At 39.6% G+C, this 14,235-nt stretch overlaps 2 protein-coding genes and 1 long non-coding RNA gene across 4 annotated transcripts in view; 2 read left to right on the top strand and 1 right to left on the bottom strand.

Moving 5' to 3' along the window:
- Positions 1–14,235, top strand: part of LOC114467603 (DNA topoisomerase 1) — a 703,770-nt gene that overhangs the window by 478,778 nt on the left and 210,757 nt on the right. The gene's annotated exons all lie outside the window — the stretch shown is intronic.
- The window catches only part of LOC114467610 (deoxynucleoside triphosphate triphosphohydrolase SAMHD1-like), an 87,280-nt gene continuing 75,661 nt past the window's right edge, over positions 2,617–14,235 (top strand). Inside the window, exons 1-4 of the mRNA XM_028454045.1 lie at positions 2,617–2,860; positions 3,082–3,260; positions 4,335–4,450; positions 4,683–4,753. Coding sequence (XP_028309846.1) covers positions 2,819–2,860; positions 3,082–3,260; positions 4,335–4,450; positions 4,683–4,753 — 408 coding nt within the window. The 5' untranslated portion in view covers positions 2,617–2,818. The remainder of the gene's footprint in view (positions 2,861–3,081; positions 3,261–4,334; positions 4,451–4,682; positions 4,754–14,235) is intronic.
- Positions 5,640–7,914, bottom strand: LOC114467621 (uncharacterized). Of its 2 annotated transcripts, XR_003674530.1 has the most exons (4): positions 7,858–7,914; positions 7,709–7,761; positions 7,527–7,621; positions 5,640–6,212 (listed from the first exon to the last, which is right to left on the bottom strand). It is a non-coding gene; the product is annotated as an uncharacterized LOC114467621 (long non-coding RNA). The 2 variants fall into 2 exon arrangements; XR_003674529.1 differs by lacking the exon at positions 7,858–7,914 and having other exon boundaries at positions 7,709–7,843.

The following is a 14,235-nucleotide window of genomic DNA, read 5'->3' as shown; positions in this document are numbered from 1 at the left end:
AGCCTGTCTTAATTTCTTCCTTCTCTGCTCTGATCTGCTCTGATCTGTTCTGAGGACAGTGCACTGCGCTGACAGCTGACTTGACAGCTGTTGCTGGACAGTTTAGGCATTCAATTAATTATATTTGATATTTAATCCTTATCACCTATATAAGTGCATTGAATTATTGTTATTTTTTTAAGGGTATTGAAACTGACACCATTGCTGGTGACCAATGAAAATCATGGTCAGCCACGACGGCATCGACCAATTAGTCGACTGAACGACCAAAGTTGGCAGCCCTAAAGACAAGATGGTGGCTTTGGAAACAGGGCCTCCAAATCCACGAATGACAATTCTGAAAGGAGCAATATTTTTGTGTTGATATATGTCCCCTTCTCCTGATTCTTTTTAAGGCTCACATCCTAGCTGCAGGGCTCTGCAAAGGGAAACTATCAGTGACGTGCAGTCAGGGTAGGCAAGGTAGGCAGTGCCTACCCAAGGGTGAATTGATATTTTAATTATTTGTTTTAATTATAATATAATTATAAATTATTTATTTTTCCATTTCCAATAGCCTACAGTGCCTATAAGTTTGAAAGTGTCAGCATTTTGTGCGTTTCATAGCCCAAATTACTAAACAGCACTATTTCCTGGTATGGCCACACTCTCTCCCAAAAGCACACGGCTGCTCTGCCTCGTTCCCATAGCATGTTTTTATGTGTTTGCGCATGCCCAGTCAGTTCCCCAAGATAAAAATCATTTACGTAAAAAGGCAGCTAAATGCTATACGTACGTTCACAGTGCATTAGTGAATTGATCCCACGTGGCCGCTGCCGCTACGTTCTCTCTCGCTCTAGCGAGTGGGCGGGATAACACTACAGGCAAAATGACAGTGCTAGAGACGATAGAGAAACTTTCTTTTGAGGAAAAACAGACAGCTTTTAAAAGATGGGAGACCAACACCTGAGCTACCAGACCTTCAGCAAAGATAAGGTCAGAAAATTGTTTGTATTTTCCACAATGAATGGTGGGATTGACTTTGTGAATGCATCTCACTGAGGCTGTTCCGAGTTGTTGTTGTTGTAATTTTCTCCTTGTCTCTGTTTCCAACACAAACGCCTGATGTGCTGCCATGTCATGAGATATATCTTGTTGGGAGAGTTTGGAGGCTATATTAAATAATTGTTTATCTTTCTTTAACGGTGTTTTATAGGCCTGTAGCAACACGTCGACAACGTCGACTACTCGGTTTTAAAAAATCGTCGACGTCAAATCCGGAAGTTGACGCGTCGCAACACCTACTCGCCACACGCACGTGAGTGACCAAAACAAACCAGCATAGAGGACTAAACTCTGTTTCCATCCACCTCTCAGAGTCAGGATCCTGCCCTCCCAAGCTCTACACCAAAGGTGTAGGAATACTTTAAACACAGCCATAAACGTCAAGGTATAGTTATTTGCAGTCTTTGCACGGTGTCCGCCAGCTGAGGAGACGTAAGCGGTGTGATCGGAAGCAGAAGCGGGGATGCCGAGCAGGGCTAGCAACCAAACAGGCTGGATGACAAGGAGATTCACCCTCAGCAAATGCCTGTTTTATTCCATAGTGGAATGAAATGGCCAAACTAGAAACTACTTGGTCCATTCTGTATGGTTTAAGACTGAATGAAAATGTAACAGAATGAAACGGGGTGGCGGGGCCGTTCGCATTTTTGTTTACAAAAACTGGATTGGAAGTGTTAAGGCTGAGATACACTGTGGGATTTTTTCAATCGTTGCACTCAGCTCCAGCTCAAACTGTGCGACTCATGTGCAGAGCCCGAATGTGCGCAGCTCACGATGCATGTTTTCACACTACATGGACCGACACTCTGACACGATCTGACTGCTCACACTGTACGTTCATACATGACACGTCGGGGTCTTGTTTCCGGAAATGTAACATACAAATTAGAAGAAGAAGAACACTGAAGCGTTGCTTTTAAAACAGACGAAGAAGAAAAACCCAGAAGTGGAGAGACACTCAGCAAAAAAGAGCTTTAAAAAAGAAAAGACGGCGACGTGATGGACCAGGAGCTGGCTGGACAGACGATGGCAGTACAGTCCCTCAATTTTACAGCGGTCCTACGGTGTTTGCGCATGCGCAGTGTGATTTACAGTTAGCCGGTCAGTGGCACTTCTTCAACTGTGCGATACCCTCATGAGGAGCGACTGAATTTCAAACAAGTTTGAAATCCTTACGACCGTACGATTGCTGATCGGGAGCACGCTACTGCATGATTGTCACAATCCAGCATGCCACGCCACAAGTGAGGCGCGAATGTTGTTAAATGGCTAATATTTGGCTCCACACACACCCAAATCCATCACATCATCACATCTTAGAGAGTTCACATTGCTCCACAGTGCTCCATATTCACATCAGGTCATAAGTTTGTGTGATTATCTCAGACCAAATCACACCAGTGCTGACATTTCAATGCCACAGCATTCCCTCTCCTGTGATTACTTAATAATTTTTGGCTGCAGCTGCCTCACCTTACATACCGTAAAACAATAAGCAGGATTTTTTGTGAGTGAACTCCAACTCAATTGCCTCTGAAATGCACACGCTCGGTCCACCTGGTGGCACAGGTCCCGCCTACATCAACAAAGCTATATTCACCACGCATCACACAGGAAATTCATTATGCCTGTAAGAGAGTACCAGTAATATAACAGAGCAAAACATTATTTGAAGGTATTTTCTTTTACTTACATGCAGTGATTCTTGGTTCTGTCATAGAATTATTCCTTCAACGACCGTTAGTTTAAGTCAGCAGGTGTCCTTCAGGTCAACATGGCAGGAAACAATCTCGCAGAGGGAGAACCTGTGGTCAAGGTAGGTTAACACTGTCTAACCTCCAGGCAACCAGCCTGCTCATTTCTGTCCAGTGTAACGTTTATTTTGACTCAACTAATGTACTTTACTAACTCAGTGATTACTATTTATATTAATTATTATCCTTCAACAGAATATTTGATGAAATTCAGTCAGGGTTTCATTCTTATCACAGCACAGAAACAGCAAATAGTTTTTTTCCTCTCTTGATGTTCTTATAGAAAAAAATGTTGTCAAAGATTTTTAACGACCCCATCCACGGCACCATGGAGCTGCACCCACTTCTTGTCAAAATCATAGACACTCAACAGTTTCAGAGGCTCCGATTCATCAAACAGCTCGGAGGGGTCTACTACGTTTATCCTGGAGCTTCCCACAATCGCTTTGAACACTCCATCAGGTAGGATATCACTTTACTAAACTTTTAAATTTAATCCTAGCTTCCTGCTCCTTAGCTGTCAGATATAATCTGTAAATCTTGTGACAATGCATTAGTCATTAGAGCAGGCAAATCAAGCTTATGTCATTCAGGGGCCAAGAGGTCTGCACCAGTTACATCCAGGCTTTTTTTGGAAACAAAAAACTATTTTTTTTAAAAAAACAGATTTCTGCAGCAAATTGTAATTTATCAATATAGATTACTCATTTCAGTACTTGGAAAATCTGTAGATTATTCAGTGTTAGGTGCTATTTCAGAATCATAATCCTTTTTAGGGGTTTTTATGGGTTGAATTTACATTTGACACTTGTGGTATAGATTAGAAGCAGGAACAGATAGGTTCCCACATCACAAATTTACTGGGCATTTAACACAAATTTCATGGGTTACACATAAATAATAAAGATGCTCAATATTTCTAGTCGTGAGCCGCTTTGGTTAAAAAATGTTTACCAAAAACTATGACGTTAATGGCATAACATCCTCTTTAGGCTGCTTAATTATCATCATTATTAGAATCTACGAAAGATACTGCTTTTGGATTTGTATGGAAAAGAGAGAATACAATTCATTATTTTGATATAAAGTTAATAATGACCTAAGCAAAAAAGTTTAACTATAAGCATAGAATTTAAAGGGATCCGTATTGTTGAGACAATGTAGTAAATCAAGTAAATACTGTAATCTTTAGGAAACAATCAAGTATTAGATGTTTCCATTGTCATTGACTATTCACAGTTTTACATTCAGAAGCAGCAATCACAGTTAAAAAGTAGGCCGGTGCTTCTGTCGAGGCTCAGCCAGAAAAAAACAGAGAAAGACAATGTGGGGCAGATTCATCTGCACTTTCTCGTTTCCAATTCTGCTTTATGTAGTAAATGTGTTATTTATTAAGCATAAAAAGGGTTCATACACTAAAGAAGTACACAGCACTGATCCCTCTCTACATTTTTGTTTATTTATTTTCTCTCTGTCACTTCTTGTTTATTATTATTATTACCTAATGTTGAAATAATGCATTGTGTGCTGCTGCAGTGTGTGTTACTTGGCAGGACAGCTGGTAAAAGCTCTGAAAGAGAGGCAGCCAGAGCTTAACATCTCTGACAGAGACGTCCTATGTGTGCAGATTGCTGGACTCTGCCATGACCTGGGTGAGTGGGCAAACTGCAAAACAGAATCACAGTGTGCATGTAAACTATTTAAAGAAATTGACTTGTCCAACACAGAAACGTATCTAATTTTCAGATTTAGGAGAGGGGAAAAACCCATTAAAAACATAATTTAAGAACAATCCATGTTGTATTATAACAATGACAGCCTAATCGATCATCACATGTTCTTTTGTTCACTGCAAAGATTAACATGCTGTACTTTTCCCTTCAGGACACGGACCGTTTTCTCACGTGTTTGATAGTTTGTTCATCCCCCGAGCGCTTCCTGACATCACCTGGAAGGTAAAATCAAAGATCATATTTTGTAAAAAGAATTCTGTCAAAATTACGGTAATTCACTGGCAGCCACAGTTGCCATTTTTTCACCGTTAAAAATACAGTAATATGATCTGTTAAAATTTTTACAGAATATCTTACCGTATTTTTAACGGTGAAAAAATGGCAACTACAGCTGCCAGTGAATTACCGTAAATTTTACAGAATACCATACCGTATTTATAACGGTGAAAAAATGGCAACTACAGCTGCCAGTGAATTACCGTAAATTTTACAGAATACCATACCGTATTTATAACGGTGAAAAAATGGCAACTACAGCTGCCAGTGAATTACCGTAAATTTTACAGAATACCATACCGTATTTATAACGGTGAAAAAAATGGCAACTACAGCTGCCAGTGAATTACCGTAAATTTTACAGAATACCATACCGTATTTATAACGGTGAAAAAATGGCAACTACAGCTGCCAGTGAATTACCGTAAATTTTACAGAATACCATACCGTATTTATAACGGTGAAAAAATTGCAACTACAGCTGCCAGTGAATTACCGTAAATTTTACAGAATACCATACCGTATTTATAACGGTGAAAAAATGGCAACTACAGCTGCCAGTGAGTCACCATAAAAATGACGGTAACAAATGCCATCTTATTTACAGATAATTGCCTTTAAAACTACATATCTTCTGTCTGGATTAATGTATTTTCCTGTAATAAACACATTACAATTGTATTTAACAATACAGGGAATTTTATTAAGTTCAACAGAAAAATACCTGTAGCTTAGCTGCCAAACTTTCACTGTAAAAATATTTACAACGAACAAGTTGAAAATACAGGGCAATATGGCAAAAAATGTATAACATGGATGATAATCCTGGTATGCATTTAGATGTTATGCTTTACAACCAATGGCCGCTGGCTGCTCAGCTTCGTGACCACGGCACTAGAGGCCGCCATTTGTCCCCCATTGCTGTAGTACCTGCATACAGTATAGCCAGCCGCTAGTCTCCCATTAGAAAGCTTTAACTTTAAAGCCTGGTGCCAATTTTCCAAAACTTTCTACAGTTAAATATTCCTCCTGTGATAATGCTGGGTTGGGCACAATTACTGGGACCAGGCTGGTTTTCCTAAGGAACATTTTAGAAAATCTCGTAAACTAATCGGGGCCGGACTTTGATTGACAGGCCGTTATCCATAGAGGCTAGTTAGCGAGTGTTAATGACAAGCTCTAACTTTCCACATGACAGGGAGCTCATATACATAATAAATTTACACTGCACTTGAATGGTTCAGGTTGCAAATTGCAAATGTCTCTGGTACTCATCACTAGTTTGGGTAACAATTGTTGATCTGCGCTTTTAGTGTAGCTCAGTGGCGCTGGGATGTCCTGGACTACGCTGCTGGTTTGTTGCCTCTGGGTATTCTTCCAAAAGTGCTGGGGATGCTTTTCCAGTCTGAGAAACAACAGAATACATAAACCTTTGAATACTTATGAGATTAACAAATGACAATTTATTCTTTATAGGGCTGAACGATTAATTGCATTTGCAATTTTATCGCAATATTACACAAAGCGATTTCGTAATCGCAGGGTACGCGATTTTGAAAGTGAATGGAGGTGCGACATATGGCAGCAAAGTCCGCTCCGCCGTGTGCTTTTGTTTACGTCTCTTAAGGTGTGTGGTAGATTGTGGATGTACAGTGAAAATATCAGCGTTTATCATGCAGCCACCGCGAAGGACTATTGCTTTCTTCTCCGTTAGCATTGCGTTAGCCGCAACGCTCATCACGCCATTCTCTCGCTGCTACTACACTCTCTGATGATCACAGAAACTCCTGTCTCACCTGCGGATTCACACATCTCTGCCTCCACAAAGATATAGGTGAGCCTGTGCTGCTTGTAAAGAGTAAAGAATCATTTGTGGCTCAGTTTAGGAGGCTTATATTTGGGAATGTCGTGGATAAAGAACTTATCTCAAAAGCATAATTACGGTTCATGACCATAAAGTATTCTCCAAGGCGATGTGCCATGTGCCTTTATTTACCTTTGCATCTACCGCATATGCATTCCCGTAGGTAGTACAGACGCTAGATATAAACACTAAACTGCTGTATGAAAAGGGTTTGAAACTACGATCCGAGGCAGGAGTCCATGTCATGTCTTATTTTGCTGAGGAAATGTGCAGTTTAGTGCTGAAATGGCTGCGAGTCAAAGAGAAAGTGAAACATGTCTGTGTTTGGCACCTCATGTCGCCGTCTCCTTGCGTCAATGTTCTTCTCTTTCTTCATATTGTCCAAAATTACATCCCAAAATCAAAATGCTGCTCCTAACTCAACTGTGTTTTTGCGTGTGCTCCATCTGGCCTCTCCGTATCAATCAATAACGCGCATGTGAAGCAACCACGAGTCGCAGCACATACAGGGATTTGATATGTATATATATTTTTTTTTTTATAGACTGTACTGTTAAGTTCAGACAGTTTTTATGAAGTGTGGTTCACAAACTTTGAATAGGTCAAGCAACAATTTTGTTTGCTTTATTGTTGCAATTTTCGCTTCAAATTAATCTAATATTGTTTATTATGAAAAAGACTGATTTATTGCTTGTGTTAGATGAAAAATACATGAGAAGAGGACCTTGCAAAAAAGATCGTAATTAGATTATTTTCCAAAATCGTTAAGCCCTAATTCTTTATATTGAACAACTAATAGCAAATTATGTTTTGACGTCATACAAAAATTCAACTTATGGTAAAACTCACTCTCACCAGTCAGAGCAGGTTCTGCACAGCCATTGATCTATTAGCACGTTCTGATGCAGAGGTGGTGGGTCGACGCTGAAGAACTCAGGAGGAACGTAACTCTACGAAAACACAAGATAAACCCTGAATAAAGTACATTATAAAATAGGGTTACGAAATATTAGACGTTTTGAACAGTTTGTACTCACCAAATCCATCTTGAAGGGGAAGACCGTTATCTTATTGGATTTTTGAAGGATGGCTGGGAAAAGGCAAAGATAAAGAAAAGCACAATTAACTATCAAACATGGTCAGAATTCTTACTAGAATGTTTTTAATCACACAAAAAAGAACTGACAATACTCGCTGCTCCTGATGACAAATACCCATCTTGTGTTTGGGTCATCAATTGAGGGTCTCTGACTTCTGAGTTCATTTTTTTTTTTTTTTTTTTTTTTTTTTTTTTTAGAGACTATCTGGAGACTTGCCTTATCTCCTGGGGACGTCCCAGACCCATCTCTGAGTTAGAGTTCTTTAAAGCACTCCACACTTTAAAATGTATTAAAACCAAATATTATTAAAGCAGTACTAAGTAACTTGTTTACCTTAATAAATCCTTTTTGTAGTGCCTCTGAGGGTAATAAAAGTGTTAATGGGATGATTGGTGGGTCTTTTATCTCCCCATGTCTCTGACCAGAAAACCACAATTGCAACTTCACTGCCTACGGGTCGGAGGCCCCAATACACATTAATAGAATCACGAAGAAGCTAACAGGCTAACAGGAAAAGCTACCTGCGGGCTAGTGCCACTTAAACAGAATTTACAGCAAAGTTTGAGTGAAAACAATGATCTCCATTGTGTAATTGGATGTACAATATCCCTCTCTCCCTTTGTCTTTTCTGTCAGTGTAATATTTACTCTAACGGACTAGAATTGAAAAGAAATGCAACGACACCTGCAGTGGCGCTTATGGCCTCTAGGGGCATTAGTTATTCAGCTGCTTTAACTTATTGAAAGAGAAGAGTCGAATTAATGCTTCACTTCCAAAGACTAAACCAGTCACTACCAGAAGCAGACATTGGACTAATCTTTGTACAAAATATCAAAAATTAAACTTCAACCAGCATCATGGCGCATTACCTTATTTAGATGCTTCTTTATCTATCTCTCTGACCACATCCAAAAATGATCACGTTATTAGAAATCTATCAGATATCACGGTTTTAGGTAAACAAAAAATACATTATACCTTTTTTACTCAATTAGAAGAAAAGTGTACATACCTTATACAAATAAAGTCGTCATTATACACTACAAGTCCACACTGATAGTATGAAAAGGCAAGGCAGGTTTATTAACAAACACCTGGAAAACTTGTTTGGTTCCATTTCTGATCCAGAGCCCAAATGAACCAACTTGTGGGATTGTATGTACATTGACTACTTAATTAACAAATAGCACAGCCAGTCCAACATCAGAGGAAGACCACAGAACATTTTGAACTTCATGCAGAATTTAAGAAACTTGGTTGCCGTAAAATTGTCCTTAAGTAGTATACTTTGAGGAACAGGCCACCGTTTTTCCATACTAAGATATGTTCTTACCTGAGCTTAGACAAGTTGCTACGTACCTGTCTAGTCTTTACTCGTGTGCTCACTCACACAAAAAGACCAAAGATGTTAGCATTTAGCCTCTCCTAGCATATTCCTATGGACCCAAACGGGGATTAAGATAGAAGCGACCAAGCTCTTCCACGTTTTCCCTATGTAAATACGGTTATGTGAGTAGTTACATGATCCAAGTGTAGTTACCCAAAATTAAACATGGATTTTCTAAGCGGATAAAATTAGGTACTATATTGTAAGGTGTATTAATACATTAGGAGCACTTAGTTGTCCGCGCAGTAATATTTTTACTCCTATAGAATTCTGAAGATATTACTGCAGACGTCGCTTAGAAAATCCACCTTTAATTTTGTGTAACTACACTTGGCATATTAATTGTTCAAATAAACAAAAATAAAAACAGCAATTATCCTGTTATTCTTATTTGCCTGAGTTTCATTGTATTGAACATGTACCACATCAAAAACTGGCCAAGTTTTGTAAAACATATTAGAAATGGTAATGGCTGTCACTGAGTCTCTTGGCTATATTCTTGTCTAAGATGTCGCTCTCCATTCATGATCAGACAGATCTCCAATCAGTATGAGGACTCGTGGGTTTACATTCACTTGCTTCTTGTTCTTTTTTATCTCGACCTTTGTGCCTTTATCAGGGTTGATGTTGAAGAAGCATCTTCATGGAAAGGGAAATAAAAACTATGTTAACTCACAGCTCAACATTTCCCCCCAGGATGACATTTAAAAGGAATAGGCCAGCATTATTATTTTTTTTTGACTCTTCAGATCATGTTTAGTTTAGCTCAATTTATCCTGTGATCTTACATTTTTCCTAACAAAAACAATATGCAGCCTTTATACAGGGTATATACATTTCTTTAAAAAATGCTTATAATGAAAGATTAATTCATGATGGATACCATCGACACCCCCCTGCCGCTGATCATCCATCTCTTTGCCAATCAGCCCATGTTTCTCCTACCATGCTCTTTTACGTTTCCCAGCCAGAACAAAATGCAGCTTGAAAGATCCAATAGCTATCGGTGTATGATGAAATTTAAGACCTGTGTAAAAAGGCCCTACTCATAAACGTTTACCTCTGTAGGAACTCCAGGGTTGATCTCAGAGCCACCGGATAGTGAATATTCAGGCAGTAATAACTGCCAAACATCAGACAGATGGCCACAGGGAAGGTTGTAATGTTGTCATTCACAACACGGCCATCGATACATAGCATGAACTTCTTCGCAACATAGCAAGAAGAACCTGGAACATGAGCAAACAAAACATATCATGTAAAAAATACATTGTATTAAAAACGAAATATAATATAACAGTTACTGTTCAATCTCAATCAAATATGGTTATGTTATAATACTTGCCACAAACAACAATGCTGGGTGTGACTGGCAGATTTTCTGAAGGAACTTCTACTGCCAATGCCGTTTCCTCAATGTAGATAAGTAGGTCCTCATCTTTTTCATTAAAATGTGCAAGTAGCAAGAGCATCATGTCTATAACCTCATTTGAAGAAACCTCTGCCAGCTGGCTCATCAGATTGCACTTCGTCATTGTTTGGAACACCCGCTTGTTTTTCTCAGCAGGAAAGGTTCTTAAAAAGTCCAGCAGTCTTTTTCCTTTTTTCCCCAAACTAGCAAAAAAGGCACTCTTGAGGCCAATCCCTGTGAGCTCCTCAAAGTGGGCAGACATGCCCACTTCTTCAAACAAAAATGGCCATTCTTCTTTGAGGTATGTGAGAGGTTGTCCTTTGTTAATATCTTTACGCTGGGAGTAGTAAGTGATTTTCATCAGACCTCTGACTTCCTCTGCATCCGGATTCACTTTGTTATAGGCAATCTTCATTTTTTCTTTGTTTTCTTCTTGGCTACTTGGGGTTTCACTAACAGGTAAAAATTTTATATCCCAGTTAACACAACCATAGGTATCTTGCACAACAGTTTTTTTTTTTTTTGTTGCCATTTCTTCTGTATCATTTTGCGACTGTGACTTGCGTTTGATTATCTTTGGAGACATGGTTCTTCTCATATTATCCACACGGTTCTGCATTTGTTTTAGAATTGAATTATATCCTGGACCAACAATCTCACCCTCAATGGTGTCTTGCAGAGAACAATGGTACATGGAGACAAGTTTCTTTGCCACCAATGTGGTTTCACGTAACCCAGGCGCAGGACATACTTTCATCATGGCTTCAACTACAACCCTAATCATTTTTTTTCGTAACGGAGGAGTTGGCCTCTTGTTTCTTTGTAAACATTGCTTGACTTCCTCAGGAAACATGTCAACTGGAATCTGAAATGTGTCAGCCCAATCGAAATCCACTACACGTCTTGGGGAGGGTGAGAATGAGGTGGATGGAGATGGTGGTGGCTGCGGCGATTGTGATGAATGGTGATTGTTGTCCTCTGTAAAACAAAGATAAAGTGTTAACAGATATTGTGCCCTATTTTCTCCCAATATTTTGGCAATTTTCCCCCATATTTTGCAAATTTCTACTCAAAGCGGGGGGGACAAACGATGTTTGAATGTGAATTAGGGATTGGTTTTTATTGGATCAAACCTCTCCATTTTTCCAGGTTTGGGACCGGCACAGCGGCTCAAGAAAAACCCGTGCTTATGAGCCCCTGTGGCAGGATTATTATTTTTTTTTTTTTTTCACCTTTATAACAGTAAATGTAAATTAAGAGTAAACAACAATAGCAAAAAAATCATACCTCTTGCCTTCCATGTGGCAATCAACTTTCGGGCCTGAATTGGCCTCAGGACCGTAATGAGGTCGGTTTCCTGTACAAAATAGAAGTCGCTGGGAGACTCCACTCCCAATGCCTGGAGGGTTTCCTCCAAAATGTCAAGCATTGCATCCGATAGCTCCGGTAGCGCCACGCTAATGGCAGCACGCATTTCAGTCTGGAGTTCATCCATTACTGTAAAAGACAAATTTATTTACATGCCATGCATCACAGTTTAGTTTGTTAGTAGTCCATGTTTGAATGGGACCATTTCATGTTCATCCTTCTTATAGGAAGACAAAGGATAGAAATCAGCCAAGTCGGTGATTTTGATGCATTGCATCTTCGTGGTTTTCTTTACAGAGTACATGTGGTACTCAGGGAGGAATGTTGACACGTAATGTAACACAACTAGATAAACTGTGTCATTTTGTACAAGAATAAGCTGCAGCTCACCAATCTCCACATCATCACTACTGCCTGTCACAACAAAATGTCCATACTTGTATGTAGTTCCTTTGTACACCATCTCTGTGGTAACCTTTGTGCTTGCTTCTGTGAAGCCAAAACTCCTGACAGCATCCTGAATGTTTACACTGTACAGACATTGGTAAAATGGAGTACCATTATTTATTTGCAAGAACTCATGATTTGCTGTGGCTGCCAAAAGATAGGCCTGCAGCATTTGGTGTCTTTCAGAGAGCGTGAGGCAAACGTTCTTGAAGTTCTTCAAGTTTCTTGCGCACCTTTTAAAGTAACTGTGCTTACTTTCAAATCGCAAGGTCCACAGACGGATAAGAGGGCCAAATGTAATGATGAGGCGAGGATAGTGCCGCAAGTAGTGATGTTTAGGTTTCAACTTTTGGGCAGGGAAAAGAGATTTTCTTGCATATAGATACTCCTCAATTAGCATATCCAGATATGCTACCTGAGCTATGGAGATTTTTTGTGCACATATCAATTCGACAATATCCTTGAGCTGCAATGTCAACTGCCACACATCATCAGTTTCATCAAGCACTTTATCCCCTATTATAAGAGGAAGCAGTCTCAAAAAGTTCCAGTTTTGAACAGCCTGCCCTGAGAGTTTTGCCCCATTAGAGTTAACTTCACAAGGCTTGGTACTGGCATCAGATCCATTGTATTTAAACTGTTTAATCCGTCTATTCAGCAGCATGTAAGTCCACCATTTCTTGTTTTTTATGAAATACTTCATAAAAAGAGATACATCATAAGACACGATCCCTTCAAAAAGATCATGCCCAAGACATGGAGGCAAACCTGGCTGACATACATGAAAGTGTTTCAGGCGGTTAAAAATTGACGGGAACTTGACCCCGTCTACCTGAGGGGTATCGACTGTCAAGTGATCAACAGCAGTGTTGTAGTTATTCACACTCCTCACTTCTCCCCATACATTGGGGTCTTCACCCTCAAACTGAGTGCGAGTCACTAGACAGTAGCGACAGAAATATTCAGAAGTACTGAAATTTTCTGTAAATCCGCCGATACAGTGGGAGCCTAGATTGTCACCTGCAATACAGTACAATGCTCCTTTGAGAGTGGTCCCTTGTGATGTAGCAATGCCAACATCCTCTAAATCTTTCAAATCTTGAACCAACTTTGCAAATACTTTATTCTGCCCAAATGTTTTAAAATCCTTTTCTCTGCACAGTGAAACCAGCAACATGTTGTCTGTGTTTGAGCGAATATGAGTTGGCAAATTTGCAACAGATAGATAAACAGCCAATATTTTGTGTTTTGACTTTGCAGAACCTAATGGGTTGACAACTTCAAAGGCGTCTTGGTACAAAATAAGTTTCAGGGATGAAGGGTTTTCAACAAAAAACGCATTGTTTTTGTATAGGTACCCATCAAAGATATCCGACAGAACTTCCGGAGGCTCTTTGGGGTCCTCTCCAGAAACGCAATGCAACCACAAAGGAGACTTAACAAGGGACTCAAGACTCTGTTTGATTGGCACATAATACATGCAGCGTTTAATCCCATTCTCATCCTCTCCAAGAAACATTTTCACAGGCTCAACATAGTTGAAGACTTTTTTAAAATACTCATTTCTTGAATATGTGGTCCTGAATGGTCCATTGTGACATTCAGTAAATAGGTCGGATTTCTTTACAGAATCACAGACCTTGTGGATGTCCTCATCAGATAATGATGTGTCCTGTTTAAGAAGGGATGATAGCCTGGACAATGTGTAAGTCTGTCCCAGGTCATGAATACTACGCATTTCTTCAACGATTGCCTGTATTATTGAGGCTGGCAGCAAAAACTGACCCAGCAACTTCATGTAGAAGAGGCAAACATTTTTAAGAAAAAGTTCTTTAAAGTCGTCAGATACCT

Source organism: Gouania willdenowi, chromosome 7 (genome assembly GCF_900634775.1).
Source record: "Gouania willdenowi chromosome 7, fGouWil2.1, whole genome shotgun sequence".
NCBI lineage: Eukaryota > Metazoa > Chordata > Actinopteri > Blenniiformes > Gobiesocidae > Gouania > Gouania willdenowi.
The sequence above is the reverse complement of the archived record's forward strand: the minus strand, read 5'-3'. Positions and strand labels throughout refer to the sequence as shown.